The sequence below is a fragment of the Malania oleifera genome, chromosome 7 (genome assembly GCF_029873635.1).
Source record: "Malania oleifera isolate guangnan ecotype guangnan chromosome 7, ASM2987363v1, whole genome shotgun sequence".
Taxonomy (NCBI): Eukaryota; Viridiplantae; Streptophyta; class Magnoliopsida; order Santalales; family Ximeniaceae; genus Malania; species Malania oleifera.
This window is the reverse complement of record NC_080423.1, coordinates 18250047-18275878: the sequence shown is the minus strand read 5'-3', so window position 1 is coordinate 18275878 and position 25832 is coordinate 18250047. Positions and strand designations below refer to the sequence as shown.

The 25832-nt window shown below is 38.0% G+C and overlaps 1 protein-coding gene across 8 annotated transcripts in view; it reads left to right on the top strand.

Annotated features, from left to right (window-relative positions):
- Positions 1–25832, top strand: part of LOC131160538 (crossover junction endonuclease EME1B-like) — a 75814-nt gene that overhangs the window by 8440 nt on the left and 41542 nt on the right. For 4 of the 8 annotated variants that reach the window (XM_058116327.1, XM_058116328.1, XM_058116329.1 and 1 more), the window contains exons 8-10: positions 10877–10940; positions 11055–11173; positions 25125–25214. In XM_058116327.1, coding sequence (XP_057972310.1) covers positions 10877–10940; positions 11055–11173; positions 25125–25214 — 273 coding nt within the window. Of the gene's footprint in view, positions 1–10876; positions 10941–11054; positions 11174–18134; positions 18279–25124; positions 25217–25832 lie in introns of those variants that run through there. The other 4 variants (XM_058116331.1, XM_058116330.1, XR_009138084.1 and 1 more) reach the window with 3 other exon arrangements.

Here is a 25832-nt window from a genome sequence, read left to right as displayed (position 1 = left end):
CAAATTTGCTTCTTTGAGAAAGGAACTCTTACTTCATGATAGCTTAGTGACTTTATTCTAGTATCAAATTGCCCAATCAATACAAGTGCTGCGAATGTACAACATAAATGGTATTCTAGCATCATACATCCACCTAGCTAAATCTGCACACACATTCTCTCCTAGGCCCTAGCTATTACATGCTTCATTAGTGAATGTTTGCTTCATCTTCCCATCTCTCCTGCTTTGAACAACTTTCTTCGGATCTTGAGTAGAATACAAATCCATAGGCCCCTTTCCGTTTTGGTTTCTTCAAGGTGGAGTAAGGTGGCTTGCTACTCAATTGGGGGGAACTTCAACTTCCACCGCTGAACACTCTCTTACCACGAGAGTCAATTTCTTAAGCTTCGTCCTCTTCATCTTCACCATAATGGTCTATATCATCATAATCAGACACAGACAATAAATCATTTTCCTTCCTCTTCTTTCTTTGACGTATATTCCCTAATTTCCTCAGGAACAGGAGCTGGACGCTTGGAGCATTCTTTTACATTTCGAGATCTGCCAAAAATATGTTGTTTTGCCCATAATACTCCTACCTTTGTTACTTTTTTGCAAAAATTAACATTGTTTCTTATTCTTATCATCCAAATGTGCATACTTACATGCTGGATCCATCTTTGCCAAGCCTTTAAAATCCATTTAACCCCTATATGCAAGGAATATTTGATTAAGCAGGCAGCAGCGGTTCGTGAAAGAAACATAATAAATTCATGAAAGTGTATGCATGGTCTTAAATTTCCATGAACCCGTCGAAATTTCCGATTTCCGTCACCTTCGAAATCGAAATGGCAATCGATTTCTGTCTTGCATAATTTTTGTCGAAATCTCAACGAATCATCCGAAATTTATCGAAACCTTGAAATTTTAGCGAAATTTGTCGAAAGTGAAGTGAAATTTCTCTTTTAATTTATTTTATTAAAACAAAAGGTTATCACAAGTGCTTTTGAAATTATATGAAAAAATAAACTTATAGTAATATTTTATTTAACCATTCATGTTTAAATTATCAATATTTGTATAATAAATAATATTTAAATGATTTATGAATTTCTTTTGCATTAACTGAATATGTTTAATGTACATTATCTTACAAACATGTTTGATACACATACTATTTTACAACTTTTCCACCTCATACAAAACATAGATGTATTTAATTTGTAATATATTAGTCTTAAAACTTATATTTTTATGTTTGTTAGCCATTTCTAAAGTTTCACAAAGAATTCCATGCTTTACTGCTAGTTTCCGTTATTTTTTCAAATCGAAATCAAAATCGACATCGAAATTGAAATTTCCGTTGAAATTTCTGTACTTTTGGAGCTTCGAAATTTGAGTCGAAATCAAAATTTAAGACCTTGAGTTTATGTTGCATTTCCAACAGAACAGCAAAAAGAAAAAATAAAAAAACAGCTGGAAAACAACTATATATATATTCTGCTGCAATCTGTCTCAGAAGATTTAAGCACAAAATAGCACTTCTGCACACCAAAGTTCTTCCTTAGTCCTTACATTTTGCTGGATCTGAAGTTCTTAAAAGCATATAACCCAAATCCAGTATACGGGGAAAAAAAGCTTTAGGCAGCACTGTAGATGGCACCTCAATCCTCTGCCTCCCAGTAAAAGGAAGTCCTATAATGGTTGGAAAGCAGGACAACTGCTCTGAAGGAACTCAATCAACCACAGCTGAAAATAAAGAAGAAAAATAGATGACCAGAAGAAGAAAGAGAGATGAAGAAGAAAGCACCTCCTCTGAAAGGTGTTCTAAGAGAGGGGAAGAAGAAATTCGCAATTCTGGAAGCTGCTTGGCTGCTTCCAGTCTGCAACTGTTAGGCACTCCAAAAGTATAACCCGGTTGACATTCGAGACTGAGTTTTGAAGAACTGAGCACTCCAACAATATGGCCTGGTTGAGACTTGAGATCAAGATGTGAAGAGGAAGAAGAAGAACAGGATGATGACAACACATGATGACTTACCTGCTCAAAGAAGGCTCATGCTGGTACGAACACTGCTTGAATAACGAAGGTTACGTTGATTTAAAGAAGAGTTGAAGAGTTTCTTCATGCTGGTTTGAAGAGGCAGAGAGCTCTGCCTAGGGCTCCAAGTAAAAAACCAAAAGATTTTTTTTTTTGAAAAAAGGTAAAAATGGTAAAAATTAAACTTTATCGAGCCTTTACTGCACCTTACGCAGGTTGCCTTACCTCAGCACCTTTGAGGCGCTAGCTTTGTTGCCTCTCTGCGCCTCACACTTAGGTGTGCCTTAGACTCACTTTTTAAACTCCTATAGCATCTGTCTGTGTATATCTTGTAATATAAAAAAACAAATGTGGGTGTATTGTTTGATGCACAACCTCAAAGATACAGATATGGATACTTGATATGCTACTGGAGTTGACGGTGTAGATGTCTCAGTATTCATATGTTAGAACTGCTGTTTCAGCCTCCTGGTTGTTTGCTTTCTCAGCACCTCCTCGCCAGTGCATGATACTAATGTATTGAAAATTAATTTATATAACTATAGGGTCGTTCTTGTCAAGTAACTGGACTATTTATATTTATTTAGTTATTTTTGAATCTACCCTGGTACAACATTTTCAAGTGAACATAATTTTGAATGCAGTTGATTGACTATTGTACTCTTTTAAGCCCTTCTTTATTTATAAAATAATCAAACTCTTCTGTTGTCCTGTGTCTTTGATGGTGGGTTTCCAAATGTAGCTTCATATCATGTTATTAGGCCAGAGGATGGTTGTATGATTGTTGTTACTGGTGCCATGGATCATGAGGTGAAGCTTGCTTGAGTGTTTCATTCTTTGATAACTGTTAGGTTTCCACTTTACCTAAAAGCTTTAAGCTGTTAGGTTGTTGGCCTGCACTGTATGTCAAGCTTTAACACTCCTCCTGAAGCTGTTAGGTTGTGGGTGAACAATGTAAATCAAGCTTTAATGCTCCCCCACAAGTGCAGCCCGATAGCATGCGGAGAGATTCACACAAGATGGATAACACCCCGTCACAGGGAATTTTTTTTAAACACCTCACATAAACGCGGGCAACAAGACTTGAACCCCAGGCCTCTTGGTAACCAGCCCTTATATCATGTCAGAATACCACTTTACCTAAAATCTTAGAATATCACTTTACCTAAAAGCTTAAGCTATTAGGTTGTGGGCCAACAATGTATATAATGCTTTAACACTCCCCAGCATGTGCAGATCGACAGCATGTGGACTGTGGAGAGATAAAACCATGATAAATAACACCCATGATAGGGAATACAATAAATTTTTTTTTTAAAACACCACACAGTAAACATGGGCAACATAACTAGAACCTAGGACCGACCTCCTGGTAACCATCTCTGATACTGTGTTAGATTACCACTTCACCTAAAAGCTTAAGCTTTTAGGTGAAGTGGTTGTCTAACAATAACTTCTTCATTTTCACCCTTACGTCCTTACACAACTTGCTGGCATTGTTACATGACATTTTTCTTAGCTTTTTACTTTGAAGAATAATGTTATTTTGAAGGTCATGGCTTTCTTGTATAATGATGAGGGATAATCCTTTAAAAGTAAAGAATTCATCTTTTCTGGTCAGACATTTCTTGCTCTTCGGTGATTTTATTTAAACAACTAACCTAACCTAACCTATAACTTGTGTGCTATGCATCACACTTGGTTGCCAGAATACAGTAAACACTGTTTTGTATTCTCTGATGATTTTTTCAGCTTGTTTATTTATTTTTTGATAAGTAAAAGTAGAGTATTTTATTTATAGGGCCCCAGGGGGAGTCACCCAAGTACATTAACTGAGAGAAAATCACTATCAATATCCACCAAATAAATTACTTATAATATCTACAAAGAGACAACTTAGGTATTTCTGAAAACATTGATCCAAGATAATAAAGCAGAAAATCACTTTAACCTTTTATAGTGAATTTTTCACTCCAAAATCCCTGACATCCTCCTCTCCCTCTCTCTCTCTCTCTCTCTCTCTCTCTCTCCACATAAAATCCAGAGCTGTGCAAGAGGAATGGTATAATGCGGTTCCTTGTTCTTTTCCTGCACCTGGAATCTCTTCCAGCCTGTAGCTCTGGCCCCATGCTGCCAGGTCCTGCATCAACTCAGTGGAGAGTTAAAAAACCAGACTTCATGGCTCTCTTGCCCATTTACAGTGCAGTGGCAAATGATTTACGGTTCACTTTGTTCTTTACGCAAAAAATACCTGTTAACTGTACACACTCTTCTTCTCATCTGATTTTTAAGTCAGAATCCTTTCCCAGATATTTTTTTATCCAGTGGAAAATGTCACTTTGGTAGGAGCCTTTGCTTTCCAAATAATTACAAAAATGCTGCCTCGTTTTTTTTCCCCACATATAACATGTTTTTCTACTTTCCCAAACAAGTTTTTGAAACTGGAAAACAGGGGTGCACTTTTGCAATCATTTGGAAATCAGGAAATGGAAAATGAAAACTGCTTTCCACAAGTATACAGGGCTTTGGCTTCTCCTGCCCCTTTTCCCTCCTTTAAACCAGAAATAATAAGGCTTCCCTTAAGACAAAAAATTCTATTTTTTGAATGATTTAAAATGATATTATCCTCTCCCTTCCCCTTCAATCCACCTCCATAAAGCACTAATAACAAGACTCAAGTAATCCTAGAGGTTAGCCTCTTTAAATTTTCTCTAAAGCTTCAATGTCACCTCACGGGGTTCCTTTTTTTTTTTTGTTTCTTTCACGAAACAGCTGTTAATTTCTATCATTTTTTTTTTCAACAACTGCGTTCTTATCTGAGGCTAGCAAAAAAAGGTTTTGGAATTTGGTTTTCTAGTGGAGTTGATTGACAGCAGGTCGTCACCATTGGTCCATTATTAAAGGAACCACTGGAGTAAAACTCCTCCCACCATTCACTTATATATTTCCTACCACAACCCCATTAAGGCTTCAACCAACACCCACTGACTAATGACTTAACCCCATTTACCAGTAACTGTTCTCCACCAGTCAGTCTTCTCAAGAGTGAATCTCCAATGCTCCAAAGCCATTTTATGAATAGAGCATTGTTCATTACTTGCATATTTAAATGTCCCGCCCCTCAAATTTTGTGAGATGGAGTTACAATAGCCTACCTAACCAAAAGGCACTTGAAAACGTCTTCCCTACTGCTCAGCAGGAACCTCTTTTGAATTTCAAGTATTCTATTCTAGCCACATAACTAGGGATATAGGGAACATTGACCTTTCCACCTATCCAAATGGTAATTGAAAAAAGTCCAAGTTCCTCGTGGATGCATTTATGACTCTTGAAAGAATTTAATGTTTTTTTTGTCTTCCTTCAGCTAAAGAGCTTGAATTTCTGCCCCAAGAGATTTCCTACATAAGTTCATATTCGCTACCCTGGCCAGCTCACAGTTTGCTGCTACACTCTTTTCCCTTTCCACCTCCAAGAGTGTCAATAGCCAAGCTTGTTTAGAGGATTATGCTTGCCTGTGATCGCTTGCCTTGCATACATTGGATGGGTAACCATCGTGTAAATAGTAGTGTAGGGTTTATTCATTGAGTGTGTTTATGCCTTAGTGTAAAATGGGAGTTTGACTTTTCGGTCAGTTTTATGTTCCTTAGTGCAGATTTTGGGTCTAGAATGGAAATCTGTAATTATTTGCTACTGATGTTATGGGAGGATTTTATACTCCTTGTTTTTCAGTTTCTTTTTCCTTGTATATTCTGCACTCTCTAATAATTTCTTTGTTTATCAAAAACTGTTCCCTAGTGCCAGAGCTAGAAAAGCATAGAAAGCTCTTTAGAGGAGAGTGAATGTTCATCAATCATTGTAAAACTTGCTAGTATTTGTAGATGTGTTTAGCCTACTTGCCTCGCTAAAAACTTGTTGCCTACATAGATGTTGATAATGAATTGCGTTGCTTTAATGTTTACTGCATGATTCTCATTTGCTTACATGATTGCTTACTGTTTCTGCTTACTTTGCATTCGATGGTTATCAATGTGTTCTTGTGGTAAACTGCAGTATACTCTTGGCTGACTAGTTAAGCAATGGTGCTTTAGCTAGTGCTGCATGACCCTTCTGAAGGTGTGAAACGGTCAGCCCGTAACAAAGAGCCCAACCTCCAGCTCTTTCGAATCCAGCCTGCTGATTTCCTCCAACATTGTTTTACTAATTTTCATCTCTCAAAACCTCTCAATTCCACACTTTCAGCCTCTTCTTTGACATATTTGACTTTGTTGCTAGTTTAAAGCTGGCTACCTCTCATCGTAGGCTGTTTCCTCTACTCCACCAGGTTTCTAAACCCCTCCACCCTCAGCCACATGTTCTCAATTTTGAAGGACATTTTTGCCTTTTTGCTCTCCCCCAAGACTCCAACAAAATTTGGTGAAGGTCAAATTCAGTCCTTGATAGCAACTTTTAGAAGGATCTTGGGTACTGCTCATCCCAGTTGGTCTCACTAAGAAATCTCTCAAGTCCTGAAAATGAGGGCTCTCTCTAAAGTTGGTCCAAGGCTATTCCCCCCCTTAATGGCTGATTGATCAAAGCAGCCATATTTAGGAAAATTTTAAATTCTTCTCTGGCTGATGAAGCAACTTGTCTCTCTGCTACTCTCCCTAAAGTGAACATCCAGTTGAAATCCCCTGCTCTGCACCAGGGGTCAGACTGCTACCAATGCTTGCCACAAAGTTTGTCTCTTAGCTTCCTTCCTGCTTAATGTAAATCTAACAAGTATCCAATCTTTTCTTTGCTGTTTAAAGTTGAATTTGTATGAGACCATGTTCCCCCAACGTCCCTGCTGGTTAATTGATCACTTCCTTGTGCCTCATCACCAAGGTAATCCCTTTATTGATGACTTCCTAGTTCCTTATCACCAAGACAATTTGATGACTTCCTAGTTCCTCACCACCAAGATAATCCCTGCAGCTCCTGATGCTTCTATGCCAACCCAATACTGCTTAGTACTCCAGAGAGACTTAATCTATATTCTCTTGTACAATCCCTTTTGGTTTCTGTGAACAAATGAGATCAGGTATTGGCTTTTTGAAGAAACTCTTCAGCACTGATTTCTTTATATTTTTATCGATTTCCTGCATGTTCCAATATATAAGTTTAAATTTTGTTTCTCTTTGTATTTGTGGAGCATTGCAATCTTTTTAGCTCTGTATTTTTCTTGATCTCACAATCCTTTTTCCTTTTCCACCTTTTCTTCTCCTCCTACTCTTATTCATTGTTGCAAAGACTTGAAAACCTCCTCTTCATGCTCTCTGAAGGTGACTCTAATTACCTTACAAACTTGTATTATCTTTCTTAGCATTCTCCTGGATAACTCCTATGGTTGCCATTCAATTTCCGCCGTTGATTGGTTCCATGATTAAAAGAGAAATATACATGCAGACTCCATCAGATACATCCACAGCACAGTGACCTCTGACCTTTTTTCAATTAGAACCACAGAAAGATCTAGCTCAGATACCTCTGATCTGATATCGTCTTCATTGTTCTTGTAGAATGTTCATTTTCTGTGGCAGAAGACGGTCTTTACCTCCCTTGCCTTGCCTGTGAATCTCTGGCTTCTATGCCCCCTGAACTTCATTATTCCATCTACTCCATGTCAAAAGAAGCAAGGCGATGTCAGTGGAGAGAAGTGATTATTAGAACACTTCACTGCCCATCTTTGTCCCTGAGATGGCAAACTTATCTCCTTTTTTTATCACACTGCACATCTTAATCCTTTTCAGCTGATTTTTGGCCACCAAGCTATTATTGCAGGCCTGATATGCCTTGGATATGGTAAAGAGTTTTATGTTGTTTTGAGATTCCTTCAACATTGGAGATATTACTTGTTACCCCTAGAGTTTGAACTCTTTTCTAACCTCCTCGCTTTGCAATATTTGAGTTCACAGGAGAATTTGAGTGCAAAGTATGTTGCTTGTGTAGAGTTTCTTAACAAGTACACCTTTGTTCTTAAACATCATTCCATTGTTGAGAATAAGGTGGATGATGGCCTCAGTAGACTAGCAGCTGTTCTCCATGTCTTGAGAGCTGAGGCCATTGAGCTTGAATGTCTAAAGAATGGGTATTCTGCTTGTCTTGATTTTGGGTTTATCTTTCAGGGCGTGTGTGAGGGCCATCATGAGATTTTGTAGACCTCGTCATCCATGAAGATACCTGCTTAGAGGTACTAGGTTTGCCTGCACTTCATTTAGAGATCTTAGTTTGGGAATTGCATGCTGGAGGGTTAGCTGGTCATCTAGGAAGGTATAAAACTATTGCGTTAGTTGAGGATTGGTTTTATTGGCCTCCCATGAAGAGGGATGTTGCTAGGGTAGTGGTGTGTGAGTATCGTATCTGTCAATTAGCTAAATCTAGGAGACGCAACCCTGGTCTTTATACCCCTCTTCCATTGGCAACGTACATTGGAGAGACCTAAGTATGGATTTTGTTTGTGGACTCCCTAAAACAGCTCAATTACATTACTCCATATTTGTTGTTGTTGATAAGTTTCCAAGATGGAACATTGTATCCAGTGTTATAAGACTTCTGATGCAACTCATGTGGTTAAATTGTTCTTTAAAGAGGTCGACAAATTGCAAGGTTTGCCAACTTCCATAGTGTCTGATAGGGATATCAATTTTTTTAGTTATTTTTGAAGACACTTTGGAAAATGTGTGGGACATGCTTGATGATTTTTTTGCTTGCCATCCCCAAATGACAGGTTTTGTATTGTAGTTCTGGTGACCTTCTCAGGCATGTAGTGGGAGAAAAACAGGACAATTGGAACTTGGTGCTACCTACTGTGGAGTTCGCTTATAATAATTCTGTGAATAGATCCATGGGTTAGAGTCCTTTTGAGTGTGTATTCGGTTACAAACCCCGTGCACCCATTGATCTTACTCCTTTGCGACTGGATGCCTGTATTTCAAAGTGTGCTTAGTCTTTTGTTCATCACATTCATGAGTTGCATGTTGAGATTAGGAGAAAACTTGCCATGAGTAATATGGATTAGAAACTTGATGTGCATCGTAGAACTAGAGACTTTAATGTGTGCTGGTTCGTATTAGTCCTGCGCACTACCTCAGAAATTCATCTCAAAAGCTCCATGCTTGTGCCACTGGCCCTTTCTCCATCCTTAAGAAACTTGAGCAAATGGATATTCACTTGATTTGCCTACTTGTATGTCCATTAGTCCAGTTTTTAATGTGGAGGATTTGACACCTTACTGAGGCACTTTTGACCCTCTTGCTTCCGCTCTGTTCTCTGCTGCCCAGCTGCATCCTCCCCTCTTTCTTGTTCTCTGTTCTCCTCCTCCTCCTCTTCTTCTCTTCTTATTCTTCTTCTTCTTTTTCTTCTTCTCTCTCTCTCTCTCTCTCTCTCTGTATTTCTAAAGTTCTTTTGATGTCCCACATCAGGCAGCAGGCAGATTGAGAACTATCAAAATAAAAAGACAACACATCCAGTGATAATGCCATCGAAGGCCTCCTACTCTGCAATAGATTGTTATTGTTAACTCTATTAAGAATTACCAACCAAATAAAAGCCTTAATTTTAGAGGGAACTATGACATTCCAAATCCTATGTTAGAAGAGCTAGATCAACTGTGTTACTTGGAATTTGAAATTAGAGCTCTGGTATTTGGCCATCACACTCATGCAGCATCTGGTTTGAAGGACCTCAAGCCCCTCTTCCTTTCCTCCAGTGTATTTCCTCTCTGGTTAGTCATCCACCCCTCTGTTTTTTAGCTTCAATAACCCTAATTCTAAGGGACCCCCCTTGTCTTCTTGGCAGTTGGTACTAGGTCAAGAAAAGCTCCCCTTTGATTTGACTGCACCTTGTAGAACAAAGTGCCTTTTCCTTCTGCCCCTTCCCTAGACCAGTGTCAAACCTAGATTCCTTTTGCTGCCGGCTTGCCTCCTCCTTTGACAGCATCAAGAGATTTACCATTTCTTTCCTCTTTCTATAATCCATAACTCATCATCAAATTTAGTAGCACTATATTCTATGTCTTGGATTCCAGTTGAAGAGATTACCTGTCCTGATCTTAATGCATACAAATTTGTTCTCCCAGGTGAAAAATGAAAAGGCAATTGCCCTTGAGACCCTGCTCAAATGGTAAAGGGTTAGGGAATGGTGAGGGAAGTCCAGAGTTCAAATCCTAACAATGAAAAATAAAAAAGAAAAAAGAAGAGGAAGAAAGAAAAGAAAAGAACAGAAGGAAATTATTTTGAATTATTTTGATATAACACCCCATCATGTTCATTTTCTTCATCTTATTTATAGTTATTATTTTCTTTTCATTTGTCTGGAGTTCCCAAAATACATTCAGATTAGCTTCTTTGTCTTAGGAAGCTGCTCCTGTTTTGAAATTGTCTATGAAGCTGATATTGTGATCCCTTCTGTGATGAGATTGCTTTCTGTGATAAAGCTATGTTCTATTTCTTCAGAGTTTTTGGAAAGTTATTACAAGTCTTAAAATAACCAAACAGGCTTAATAATAAGAAAGTGGGGAAAGGGGGAGGGGATTTTGTCAATTATATAGGCAATCAACTTTCAGGTAGTTATCAATTTGTTGAGCTTTTTACTTATTTACTTGCAGATGCAGTTTGGTCAACACTTTTCTCCTGCGCAAGTTATTTTCAAAACTGCACTGATTTCTCTTAGCTGATAAATTACTCGTGTGGAGTTTACACAAAATCAAGCGATTGCAATTTATAATTATGTGATTTGTTCATCTTTTTCCCCCCTAAAATCAATTTAAAATATTCCATGCTCTGTTTTTCTGGGTTTATACTTGAACAAGTAATCTTGTGGTGATTGACATTACTTTAGGGATCAGGGACAGTACAAGAATCCTACAAATAGTAATGGCTGGAGACGTCCGCCTGTTGAAGAGGTTGACTCATTGACTTCAGTGCACAGAATCATGATATAATTTTGCTAGATTTTTATCAATGATGTTATAAATGTCAAATTTTTATTTGGATTTTTTGTACTTCATCACTTTCAGGTAATGGCAAAATTAGCCACTCATTTTTTTAGGGTACATTCAAGGCAATGCCTTGATGAAGCTGAACTAGCCGAACATGTTGTTGGTTTGACATGCAGCCTGGCCACTTGCCAATTCAGGTACTTCATACTAATATTACATTTGTTGATATTTTGATTAAAATGAGTGACCTAACTTGAAGATAGGTCTCCGTCTCTCTCTCAATTTATAATACAAATTAAATAGATTCTAAAGACAATAATACCCTTACTAATTCTCACTAATTAACATACGAACACACTTAATAATAATACCGAAACAGATAAATAACCTCTAACACTCCTCCTCAAGCTGGAGCATAAATGTCATATGCTCCTAGCTTGTTACAAATAAATTTAACACGAGCACACTCCAACACTTTGGTAAAGAAATCTACAAGCTGCATATCAAACTTCACATAAGCTGTAGTAATGAGCTTCTGCACAAGTTTCTCTTGAACAAAGTGGAATCAACTTCAATGTGCTTCGTCAGCTCATGAAATACCGGGTTGGAGGCAATATAAAGAGCAACTTGATTGTAACACATCAACTTCATAGGCCGAGAATGCAAAATACTCAAATTCTTCCTACATTTTCTTCAACTAGACAAGTTCACAAGTAGTGTGAGTCCTAGCTCTATATTTTGATTTAGCACTTGACTTGGCCACCCCAATTTGTTTCTTACTCTTCGAAGAAACCAAATTACTACCAACCAAGATACAGTACCTGGTTGTGGATCTTTGGTCGGAAGGCAACTCAACCCAATTTGCATCTGTATATCCATGGATATAAGTGTAACCCTAATCAAGATATAAAAGACCTCTCCTAAGTTCACCTTTGATATATCTCAAGATGCGATTTACTGCGTTTCAATGACTTGTCCTTAGAGAATCTTGAAATTGACTCACAACACTTGTTGCAAAAGATATATTCGTCCGAGTGACTGTGAGATAATTCAACTTTCCAACAAGTCTTCGGTATTGTCTTGGATTAGGTAGCAGATCACCCTTATCCGACACTAACTTGATGTTAGTATTCATGGGTTTATCAACTAGTTTAGATCCTAACAATCCATTTTCATCCAATAGTTCAAGAACATACTTCCTCTATGACAAAACAATTCCCATACGAGGACTAGATACTTTTATACCCAAGGAGTATTTTCACGGTCCCAAATCTTTGGTTTGAAACTTAGTTTGTAGAAAAAGTTTTGAGACTCTGAATGCCTTCATCATCATCACTTGTATTAACAATATCATCCACATAAACAATAGAAAGGATCCTAACTGATTAAGTATGACGATAAAACACGGAATGATCCATTGCACATTGTCGAAGACTAAACTCAAGTACTACAATACTGAAACGACCAAACCATGCTTTGGGAGACTATTTTAAACCATATAGAGCCTTCTTGAGCCAATAAACTAAGCCTAACTCCTCCTGAGCAACAAACCCATGTGGTTGCCCCATATAAACCTCCTCCTCAAGGTCACCATGCAATAAGACATTCTTCATATCTAACTGATGTGGAGGCCAGTGACAAGTAGTAGCCAAGGAGGTGAACTGATGTATTGATGTAAGTTTGGCAATCGGAGAAAAAGTGTTAGAATAATCTAGACCATGCACTGGAGTATATTGCTTACCAACAAGACGGGCCGTTAGATGAGCCACAAAACCATCAGGGTTGACTTTTGACTCTATAAATGTAGTGACAACCAACCATAGACTTGCCAAGAGGAAGACGTACCAACTCCCAAGTGCCATTGTCATGTAAAGTATTCATCTTTTCAATTATAGCATTCCTCCACCTTAAGTGGGGCTAAGGCTTCTGAAATGGATTTAGGAAGGGTAGTAGATGATAGAGCAGTAACCAAATAAAAATAGAAGGGTGATAAGAAGTCATAAAAAACATAGTTGGAAATGGGACGATGAGTACATGTGCGTTTACCTTTTCGAACAACAATGGGAGGATCAACATCATAGGGAATATGATCATTGGACGAGGAAACCAAAGGCGTGGTAATGGAAGCTAGAGGGGACTCTCTTCTTTGGAGTCGTCGTCGTGAATACACTTGCAAATTAGGATGATCAAGACGATGAGAAGGACTCAAACTACATGGAGACTCAGATGGTTGGTTGGGCAAGGATAGTAAAGTAGAATCTAGAAGATTAGGCAAAGGAAGAGCTCATTAAGATTAGAAGCACTCAGGGATTGGGTGAAGTAAGGTGTAGACTCAAAGAAGCTAACATTGGCAGAAACAAAGAAGCGATGCAGAACAAGACTATAACAATGGGTTCCCTTTAGAGTATATAAGTAGCCCAGAAAGACACATTTTATAGCACAAGGATCCAACTTATCCACTCCAGGAGTTAGTTGATGAACAAAGGACGCACCCAAATATACATGGAGGGAGAGAAAATAAAGGTGGATTAGGAAAAAGAATTGAGTAAGGAATTTTACCACTAAGAATAGAGGATGACATCCTGTTGATCAGATAACAAGCAGCAAGTACAACATCACTCCAAAACACTATAGGTACATGCATTGGATAAAGTAAGGGGTGAGTGATTTCAAGAATGTCTTATTTTTTTCTCTACAACCCTATTTTGTTGAGGAGTGTGGGCATAGGATGATTGATGGATAATACCAAGCTGAGTCATATAAGTAGTGAATTGTGCCTTGATATACTCTTTAGTATCACTTCGAAGTATTCAAACTGGCAAACCAAATTGATTCTTAATTTTAGAACAAACGGCACAAAATACATGAAATAACTCAGAACAATCTTTTATTAAATATAATCAAGTAATTTTTGAATAATCATCCACAAAGGTTACAAAGTACCGAAAACCCAACTAGGACACAACTCTACTAGGACCCCAAACATCAGCATGAATTAATATAAAAGGGCTTGCAACTTGTTTCTTGACTCGGGAAGCGAAAGGGACATGATGGTGCTTTCCTAACTGAGAAGACTCATAATCAAGACTAGACATAGAACTCAAACTAGGAACAAGTCATTTTAAATTTTCTAGTGAAGGATGACCAAGGCGACAATGAATTTGGAAAGGTGTGGCAGCAGAAGTGCAGGCAGTAGAACGAGATAGCGGCTCAAGGTGATTGAGTCCACTAGCTTCACGTCTTCCACCAATCGTCTTCCTCATCTTCAAATCCTGAATAACCACAGAATTAGGGAAGAATGTCATTGAACAATACATAGATTTTGTAATCTTGCTAATGGACATAAGATTCAAAGGAAATTTGGGAATATACAAAACCGAAGGAAGAGAAATAGAAGAAGTGGGATTTGCAGTCCCAATTCCCTTGACTGCAGTGGTGGATCCATCAGCAAGAGTATCACAAAGTAAATTTGCAGGATATTGAAGAGTGGAGAAGAAGCTAGGTATACTTGTGATGTGATCAGTGGCAGTGGAGTCTATAACCCAAGGACTGGGATGAGAGGGACTGGACGAGAAGTACTGGATTACAGGCATATTGTGGGATTACATGTTTGGGCAAGAGATGCAATGGGAAGAGAAGCTTGTTGTGACGCTCGATACTTCTGGAACTTGGAACACTCTTCCTCTGATGTGGATATAGTATGTTGCCCCCAGCTCGGCCCTAAAGGTGAGGAGTTGGTGGTGGCTGCATCGATTGCCCCCAAAGGTATGAAGTCAGTGGTGGCTACCTTGGCAACACGTGAAGGTCTACCTTGGAGGTCCCAACATTGTTCAATAGTATGATTACTCTGTCCATAATGAGTGTACTTGCGAGGAGTACCTCGGCCTCATCCGTCTCTACCACCATGTCCACTCGAACCACCTCAATAATTTTTGCAAATGTTTGGTAAAGAACTAGAATCACCCTGTGTAGCAAAGGCTGTCCTCTCAGAGCCAAATGCAAGAGTAGGAGAATGCGTGGCAAATGAAGCATGAAGGACACGAGAATAAACCTCGGCAAATGATGGCAGCTTGACACTTCTAATTATCTAGGATTGGACTGCCTCAAACTCGGGTCTCAAACCTGCTAGAACACTAAGGATTGTCATTTGCTCCTGTGCTTCTGCATCTCATGCACATCGGCAGTTATAGGTTGCACGATGTTAAGCTCCCCATGAATACGCTTCATCTCTCCAAAATAATATGCAGTACTTCTATCTTCTTGTTGTAACTGAAAGTACTCTTGGGATATATCATACATAAGTGTAATGTTACTAGAGTATAGAAGCTTGATAGAATGACAAATCTCCTTGCACGTATCTAGATGCATACACATCCATGCAATCTGTGGCTCTATCGAATTCCATTAGAGGGAAACAATCAAGGCATCTTCTTGAACCTGCACTTCCTTTCTCTCATTAGAAGGATTAGATTGGAGCAAGCAGTCAGATTTTCAAACAGCTGTAGACCATTCAACATGGTTCTTTCCATCCAACTTTTGAGTCGTTATCTGTGACAGCGATGTAGGATACATATTTTTGGGATTCTTAGACTCCATCCTAACACTCACAAACCAGCAGCCACACCAATGTCAAACAAGAAGAACAATCAAAACTAATTGGGACAATCACAAACTATGTGAAACACCGACACAACCATGGATGAAGTGAACGACTCACCAACTGATATAGCACTGCCACAGCCTCAGAACTGGAAATACGAACACTGCCACTGCTCCCAGAAACTCGCAAAGAACCCTTAACAGACCCTGAACAGAGATTAATGGAGTACTGTGAGTGCATGATCGAAAAATGTTGGTTTTTTGAGCAAAAAACAGGCCCAACAGCTTGATTGTACTGTCTAGAGAAGGAATCAGAACATGGCAGAGGAAAAAAAGAAGAAAAAGGTGGGCAGAAACTCACTAATGCGCCAGCACGTGGGGTTGGTACTGTCGACAATTGGCCAGCTCGTGGCGGCGCATAGGAGCTTTTCTAGTGATGGGGTTTGGTGGGGTTAGGCTTTGGAGGGTTCTGTGTTTGGTATATGGTTGGTTTTGTGAAATAATGAAGGGTGGAGGTGGATTTGAGAAGGACAACAGCGGGAATGACTTTTCCTGCGACGGCTGTGAAGAATAGGGTTTAGGTTGGATCACGCTTGGATACCATGTTGTGATTTTGATTAAAATGAATGACCTAACTTGAAGATAGGTCTCTCCATCTATTTATAATACAAATTAAATACATTCTAATGACAATAATATCTGTACTAACCCTCACTAATTAACAACACACTTAATAATAGTAATACTAAACGACACAAACAACCTCTAACAACAGCTATGTTATGAATTTAAAACAATCTACTTTTGAAATGTCGAAGCATAGGCAAAAAAAATGTATATGTCCATTACTCAATATAAGTTGGTTTTGTGGCCACGTAATGGGATATACTGTAAGATAAATGAGCAACATATAGATGCATAAGCAAGCATACCACCCCCCGCTTTGAGAAGGCTGGTCTCCTATGCTATGTGAGTGTAACCCATACCACCCTCTTCCCTAAAATGCATCCAAACTCTCTCTGTCACAGACAAACACATGCATGTGTGTGAAGCGTACTGCCCCCTCCCCTGAAATATGTGCATACTTTCTCTCTCACACGCATGCATATGCGGACAGGCATATGCACATGCATACGTAGACAACCAAGTGGTCATGCTTTGAGATGACAACAAATGACTAAGGTTTTGAGCAAGCCTTTGGCTTCCAATTTATTGCTGGCAGGCTCTCTATCCCCTCTGAAAGCTCAATTTCTCGTAAACTTTTCCATTAAAATGTGAGTTGTAGACACCCTAATTTTTACAATGGCATTTTAAAAGAAAACCTAGCATAGTAAAGTTGACTTTAAGTCTGATTGGGGCCCCTGTTGCTTTAAATTGAGTCCTTTTTCAAAGATTAAGTCTTCGAATTGTGAATTTTAAGTCTGAGCCTATTTACTTTTAGTTAGGACCCCGAATTTCCAAATTTGTCCTTTCTACCCTTTTGTAAAAAAAATAAGTCCCCAATGTTTTGAGTTGAGTCTTGGTGTTCTAGGAAGATTTTCATTCTTTCAAAACTATTGCCTTCTAAAAATTTTCAGTTAAGTCCTTTTTAAATTTAAAATTCAATTTTTCTAAATCTTTGGTCGTGTTTCGAAAATTTCTTAAACTTGAGTCCTACACCTTACATAGAATCTTTTTAGTTTGAAAGATTGAGTCCCAAGTCTGGAGTCAAGTCCTTCAAAATTTTAGGTCAAAATTTTAACTCGAGTCTTTTAGTCGCCAAAGTGAGTCGGTTAATTTTAACTTGAGTTTTTGAACTAAGTCTTTTAGTTGCCAAAGTGAGTTTTTTAATTTTAAAATCAGGGATTTTGGTTAAGACTTAAAGTGATTTTATTAGCTGATTTCTTTTAAGGCACAAATTGGTCAACCAATTTTGGGTCAAAATTGAAAAATCAGGTGTGAAGTCATGTACTTTATTAGGATGGGCACATGCCCTTGGTGAGGTACATACACAGGCAAGCAGAAAATATACAATAGAAAGTTACATATGAAAAAAAGTGAAAAGTGCAATATAAAAGAGAATGTACAAACAGTAGTTGCAGTACAAATAAAACAGGGGGTACATTACAAAAATACATAATATATATATATACAACAAACAGCACAGCAGATTCCCAGCCCTCCACTCCTACATTGCCACCTGGCCGAATTGGAAGTTTCCCTCAAACTCACCTGTGCACAGAAGGGAAATAGAGAGAGTTAGTTAGCATGAAATTCAAAAATAAAATGCAAAAATCACATGGGCAAAGAATAAGTGAAATATTCCCTACCAGCGTAGGGAATTTTGTTGGTGGGGAAATCGGTTAGCAGTTAAATTGGCGCCAAAATCACCACCAAGCCTCCCTTTGAATAGGGAGGCTTGCACTGTAGCCAAGAACACCATTAGAGCAGTAGAAGCCCTGCAGGAATTGAGGAAAAATTAGAGAGGAAACACCCTGCCAAATTGAGAGAAGAGTAAGTTAGAGGAAGGAGGTTCTGTTGAAATAGAGAGAGGCTCAGAGGACCTCTGCCAAATTGCAGAGAAGAAGACGGAGCACAAGGCAGAAGAGAAACTCTGTAAAATTCAGATTACCCACCCAGAAGCTCACCACACCAGAACAAGCATTCAGACACACTGAGATTGGAGAAGAAGACTGAAGAAGATCGGAGGAGGGAAACAGAAAGGTAACTATATGAAACTTTATTTTTGTTAATTTGATTCAATCCATGAGATTTTTGGTGAGCATGTGAGTAAATGCAGGTACCTTCTCTCAGGTTTAGGATCGTGTTTGAACTTGAATATGAACTCAGATTTGAAACTTCTCAAGTTCAGACCCGAACTCCAGACCCAGACCCAAATTCGGGTCTGAATCCCAAACCCTGGTCCGAACCCTTTTTAACCCAAAACCCAGCCCATTTCAATTCCCAAACCAACCCAAATACCTTTTGAAAACCCCCAAAGTTTACTTGTTCTAAACTCAGCCTCAGCCTACTTTTATTTTCAAACCCCCTTGGCCCACTCACGTTTTTTCAACTAAGCCCACTTTTAAACTTAAACTCACCCAAGCCTGTATTTTAAGCTGTTAAACCAGGCCTGGTTGTTTTCAAAACCCAAAGCCCATTTGTAAAAACCAACTCAAGGCCCATTTTAAACCAAACCCCAGGCCCGCCTGTGTTTTAAATTAAACCCGAAGCCCAACTTGTTTTATTTTTAAAAAAATTTTAACCAAAGCCCGTGAATCCATTTTCAAACCAGCCCATTACAACAAGCCCACTGAGCCTGACTCAGGCTTAACTAAGTTGATCCCTGGGTTGACTCATGCGAGTCAACCCTGTCCCACTCACCGGGTTGAGACAAGTCGCCTCGTCTTCAACCCGAAGCCAGATCCAAAACCTTCGCCCTAATTCTCGAATCACACAACCAGGATAACAACCATCAGATCATCACAAAATAGGAGTCATAATATTCAGATCATATATCCACAAACCACAAATGCAAAAAAAATAAAAAAAAATAAAAAAATACAATATGTATAATAAAGGGGAGAGTTTTTGAAGATAATATACTCATCTTCCTTACTATCAGCATGAGTGGGTTTCTTCCAAGTCACGAATTCGGGCATCACCTTGAAACCTCGTGGGTTTCAAGGATAGCAGAATGTTAAGGAGCTTGAAAGGGATCTCAGAACCTTAGAAATCTGAGTTGCGAAGAAGCTTCGAAGCCCTTGGAGTCTGGGTGGGGCTTCGAAAAAGGGGGACCGAGAGTGAAAGCGGGACTGAGAAAGAGACACAGAGAGAGGGAGATGCTGCAGAGAGGCAGAGTGCTTGACCGCAGATCTGGGAGCTTCTCTAGGACTCGCGTTGCCATCGAGAGTTACTAGAACGGCACCTCCGTCTGATTCTAAACCCCGACCAAAGTTCTGATTTCATTCCATTGTCTTTCGCATTCTATTAGCCTTTCTTCCATCTCAATCGCTCTCCAAGCTTCCTCTGCACAATGGCTGCTGCCGCTACTGGAGAAGAGCGTGTGGTTCAAGGAGTTGTGTTTTCGTCAATTTGAGGAGCTGAGCATGAAAGCTTGGGAGGGATGAGACCAAAAGATCTAGGGTTTCGGGCGGGTTTGCGAAGAAGAAAGGAAAGGAGAGAACAGGGAGAAGAGAGAGGTTATTTCAGAATGGGAGAATGAAAAATGGAGGAAAACAAAAAAAAGGGGTTTAAATATTTCCCATTTCATTCACCTGTTTCTTGACATGTTGCACCGCCCCCCCTTTCGTTCCAGGGGCTGCGTGGAGTCGTCTCAACCATCCGATCTTGGCTACCTGTGAATGGTCATGATTCGTTCGTATTAGCAATCCATACCTATTCCCGCTACCCTGTCATTGCGAGACACATGGCGCTGGTCTTGACCAGACCTTAAATAGGTTGACTCTTTTGAACCGGTTACTCTCCAAACCGGTTCGGGTCCTTTGAACCGGTATGGAACCGGTTTAATCTCCTCTTGTTTTATTTTATCATTATAAACTCTCAAATAATTCACAATAAATTTAAATAAATTAAAAAAAATCATAAAAATCTCAGAAAAATACAATCAAAGTTAAGAAAATTTACAAAAAAATCTCAGAAATGATTTTGATTCTAAATTTGTTTGCACCCTTAGAAAAATTTAGAGAAAATTCACAAAAATATTTTGAAGTAAAATTTTTGTTTTGCACTTTAGAAACTTCAAAAAAATTACAAAAAATTCTAGGGAAATGTTTTTAACTTTTCACTATTTTCTTTAATTGTCTTTGTGTTATTTAAAAATTCAGGAAAAATGGGGAAAAAGTATAAAAATGTTCTTGTACTTAGAAAAATCACATAAAAATTAAAAAAAGTCATGGAAAATTTCAAAAGATGCCTTGAACTCAGAGATATGTTTTTCACCCCGAATAAATTCAAAAAGCTCTCAAAATAATATTTTCATACTTAGAAAAATCCTATAAAATTTCAAAATGTTGGGAGTTTATTTTGTACCCAATTTTCTCGATTTTCCGATCCTGATGATTTCAAAGGGAGGCATGAGCTCTTCGGAGCATGGTATGCCTTGGTTATGTGGGAATACTTATATAGTATTTCATTTGTGCATTTTTTCACACTTTTTGAAAGAGAGTAATTTCAAAGGCTTATTAAATTTATTTTGGGATAATTTTTGATTAATTAAGTACCGTTCATAAGAATGGATGTGTAGGGGGTGCTAATACCTTCCTCTTGTGTAATCGAACTCCCAATCATGACTTTGATAACACAGACCGATTCTACGCTTAATTGGGTAGTAATCAAGTGTTCTAACCACCATGGTCTTAAATTTCCATGAAATTGTTGAAATTTCCTTTGAAATTTCCGATTTCCGTCACCTTCGAAATCGAAATGGCAGTCGATTTCTATCTTGCATAATTTCCCTCGAAATCTCAACGAATCATCTGAAATTTATCGAAACCTCGAAATTTTAGCGAAATTTGTCGAAAGTGAAGTGAAATTTATCTTTTAATTTATTTTATTAAAACAAAAGGTTATCACAAGTGCTTTTGAAATTATATGAAAAAATAAACTTATAGTAATATTTTATTTAACCATTCATGTTTAAATTATCAATATTTGTATAATAAATAATATTTAAATGATTTATGAATTTCTTTTGCATTAACTGAATATGTTTAATGTACATTATCTTACAAACATGTTTGATACACATACTATTTTACAACTTTTCCACCTCATACAAAACATAGATGTATTTAATTTGTAATATATTAGTCTTAAAACTTATATTTTTATGTTTGTTAACCATTTCTAAAGTTTCACAAAGAATTCCATGCTTTACTGCTAGTTTCCGTTATTTTTTCAAATCGACATCGAAATTGAAATTTTCGTCGAAATTTCTGTACTTTTGGAGCTTCGAAATTTGAGTCGAAATCGAAATTTAAGACCTTGCTAACTACACTAAAAAGTTAGTGGCGACTCCATTACATCTTGCTTTCCACGAAAATATAATTTTCAAAATCAAACCATTTTGTCCAAGTTTGTGTCTGGGAACATTGCGACATGAATCAAATGCCAAAAAACAGTGAGAAAGAGAAGATTGACTGATTGATCATGCAAAGCTCTTTCAAGGCATGGTGTTGACTTGAGAATGTTCACTTTTTTACCTTTTTTTAGAGTCACTTTTGGTTTTTTACTTGGATCCAGTATGAAGAGACTTTTCTACTTTTCTTTGAGCCAGCGTGAGCCTTCTTTGAGCAGGTCAGTCGTCGTTGTCTTCTTCTTCTTCCTCAAGACTTGGTCTCGAATCTCGACTAGGTCATATTGTTGGAGTGCCGAACAGTCAGAGACTAGAATTTGCCAACAAAGTTCTTGAATTGCAACTTTCTTCTTCCTCTCTCTCCCTCTCCCTCTCTGTCTCTTGGACCAGGTTTCAGAGCAGATGTTTTCTTCTCCTCTTATTCTTCTTGTCATCTACTTTTCTTCTTTATCTTCTGCCATGAGTGACTGAGTTCAGTGCAGTCTTCCTGCTCTTATCCAGAGTCTATTTCCAGCCATTTTAGGACTTCTTTTTTACTGGGAGGCACAGGAGTGAGGCACACTGGATTTGGGTTTTATGTTTTTAAGACTTCAGATCCAGAAAAATGTGAGGACTAAGGGGGGGACTTTGTATGTAGAAGTGCAATTGCTGAAATCTTATGATAGAGATTGCAGTAGAGTATATATTAGTTGTTTTTTCATCTGTTTTAATTCAGCTGTTTTTCCTTTTTTTTTTTTTTGCTGTTTTGTTGGAAACATAGTATACACCTCCCCGAATATATTTGTTTTTATTTCTGGAATTTACAGCTGCTACTTCCTACTATTTATTGTCAGATATTCCTTGCATTTGGTGTTTTAAGTGGATTCTGGTCAAAGGAGGACCAGCATGGAAAAGCATGCAGATTTGGATGATAAGAATAATAGAAACAATGACACTTTGTGGAGAAGTAACAAAGGGAGGGGTATTGTGGGCAAGAAAACATATTGTTGGCAGATTTCAAAATGTGAAAGAATACTCTTAAGTGTCCAGCTCATATTTGTGAGGAGATTAGGGAATATACGATGAAGAAAAAAGCAGAGGAGGAGGAAAACCTTTTATTGCCCATGCCTAATTTTGATGATATAAATTGTTATGGTGAAGATGAAGAGGATGATACTCAATAAACTGATTCTTGTGGGAAGAGAGATTTTAGTGGCAGAAGTTGAATTTCCTACCAATTGAGTAAGCAGGACACCTGATCTCACCTTGGAGAACCAAAACAACTAAAGGGCCAATAGATTTGTGTTTTACTCGCAATCCAAAGCATACTGTTCAAAGTAGGAAAGAAGAGAAGAAACAAACATCCACTAACGAGGCATGTAAGAAAGAACTAAGAGAGAAGGCGTGTACAGATTTTGCAAAAGGGCCAATAGATTTGTATTTTACTCGCAATCCAAAGAATACTGTTCAAAGTAGGAAAGAAGAGAAGAAGCTAACATCCACTAACGAGGCATGTAAGAAAGAACTAAGAGAGAAGGGGTGTACAGATTTTGCTAGGTGAATGTTGGATGTTGGAATACCATGTAATGCTTTCCCTTTGGAGATTTTTGCAGTGGAACTTGTATAACTTAAGTTTTTAGAATTGCGTACATGGTATCTGCCTGTATTAGTTCAGCTTCACTGATACAATCACCATGTAGGCCCTTATCAGATTTTCCAAATTTTCTAAATGTATCTGTGATCCCCTGCATTCCATATTCTGTTGTCTTTGGCATTTCTTGTACTGCATGTATTTCAGTTGACATGTGACCTTTTTTTCCTGAACCTCAACCACCTGAGAAATGCCTCTTGGGCTTGGATTTGTTGATTGAGACGCTTTTGAACTTCCTCAAGGGCATGCTCTTAGCTGCCAGCTCCGCTTCTTGTTGAAGAAAGGTGGCCATAAGGGCATCCAGCTCTGCCCGAAGGGACTTGACTTATCCAAACCGGAGGCTTAAAGCTAAGCCTATCATGAGCAGCATCGCTGCTTGATCGGAAGGCCCCTGCAGAGGAAAAGCTTTATCCCAGCGAATAGAAGATGCTCAGCTTCGCAAAGCCACCAATATCAACCATCAACCGGAAAATATTTTTCTTTATTTTGTAATATATTGCAATATTTTTTTTGGGATATATAAAGCTAACTACTGTTGGGGACAAATGGGGTGCAATCTATATACACAAGAATGCACAAGGACCCATAAAAAAAAAAAGGAAGAGAAAACAATAGAATTTACTTTCAATTTTTCATCAAAAAATTTTTTTCAGATAAATCACCGAAGGATGATGATGAATCTGAAGCCACTAGAAAAGGGATCTGTACAAAAGTTTTCAGCTTATGAATTGGGAGTTTCTTTTTTAAAGGTGTAATCTAATCTGTCTAACTCCAACTACACAGAAACTGATTAGAATCCCTGTATAAACAGCCACCCAATGCAATCACACAAAAGGCGCTGTTCAATTGGATAAATCTCTTTGAAGTGTCCCAGCGTCATACAAAGATTTCCCAAAACTCACCCTTTCTTTGGAAACTTCTATTTCATGTTATCCTGTGCGTATGGACTCCTTCACTGTAGACCAAGCCAAAAAAGCATTTACTTATTATGCATCCATCTAACAAACATTAGGTTCCAATGGCTTTTGCTCCCTGTGACCGATGTACTATCTGCAATAAAAATGTCCGGACTATAAAAAAAGTCTGGAAAGTCTGTGACTCTGTAAATCAGGTCTTAAAAGCTGCAACTTGACACTGTTTGTCATTGTCTACTTGTTTGAAGTTAAAGCTTCTTACAAATGTTCTATATCATGAGTTTCAGTTGGTCACTATGAGTTGTATGTTAATTATATGGTATTCTATGTCAGCCATGTCCTAGTAACAAATATTTGGTTCTAAAGGCTCTGTCCCTGTGACCCACAAATTATCTGCAACCAAAACACCATGTCGAAAAGTCATGCAATTCTGTGACTCTGTAAGGAGGTCTTCAAAGCAACAACTAAACTCTGTTTCTCATCCTCTACTTGTTTGAGGTGAAGGCTTGTTACAAATGTTCTGTAATACACATTTCAGTTGGCCATTATGAGTCATATGTTAATTATATGGTATTCTGTTTCAACCATGTCCTATTGGGAAATGTGTAGCTTCCTTTGTCTACTCTTTGCATGTTTTTTCTCCCTATTGGCAAAAGAAGTCCTTTAGAGATATCATAAAACCAAAATCCTTATTAGTAAGATAAATAATGTTTCATTTTTATAAATAATTTATAACCTCCTTATTTTTTCGTGGAGTCTTTTTTTCATTTTTATCTTACCTTAACCTGCCAAGTACTTTACATCTCTTAGATCTAAAGGAGCATTAGATGGAAATCACTACACAATACATTATAAATGCTTTCATCTCTCTCTGTTGCATGCATTGTGGATCAATATTCTAAATCCTCTCATTTATTTTTCATTTGCAGGAAGAAGTTAACACGATTATCTATAAATGCTAATGGATCCCTTATCCCCAAGGATTCTGTTGACAGGAATTTAATAAAAAAGAGCACATGGTGAGATTTGCTTTCCCTCTTAATAGTATTCCAATCATCAATTTTATCATTGTGAAAGCTAGTATTATATCATTATAATTATTTTTTGCTTTTCCTTGTCATCCACCTGCCCTTAACTGTGTCTACTACATGTGCAATCTGTTTTGCATTTGCTTTCTTATTTTTCTACAGATTCAGACATAAAAGTGTGTGTGTGTGTGTGTGTGTGTGTATCTCAAGCAACACTGCAGCATTTTAAATACTTTAGTTGATGGAGATGGAATTACATATATTATGTTTGAGGTGTAAGTTCTACTTTTCATGGACATTCTCTTAGAAAAATAATCTAGAAAAATAATCTGGACATGGATTCATTTACGCATGCCTTTATTCTATACATTTAAATTGTGCATTGTGATGAGGATGGGCAGGTCCCCAGTTGCCTGGGTGGACCCCTCACTAGGATTTGAAAATTTTCTTTATTGGATCAATTATGTATATCGATAAGTTGTATAAATTCCCATATTTGCCTTCACTCGAATTTGCAAGTTATATAAATATTTTAAATCCAAGTTTCATGCTTAAATGTTGCTATAGCTAAGCAGCTGACCAAAAGGACATTTTCTATGATTAAAAGAT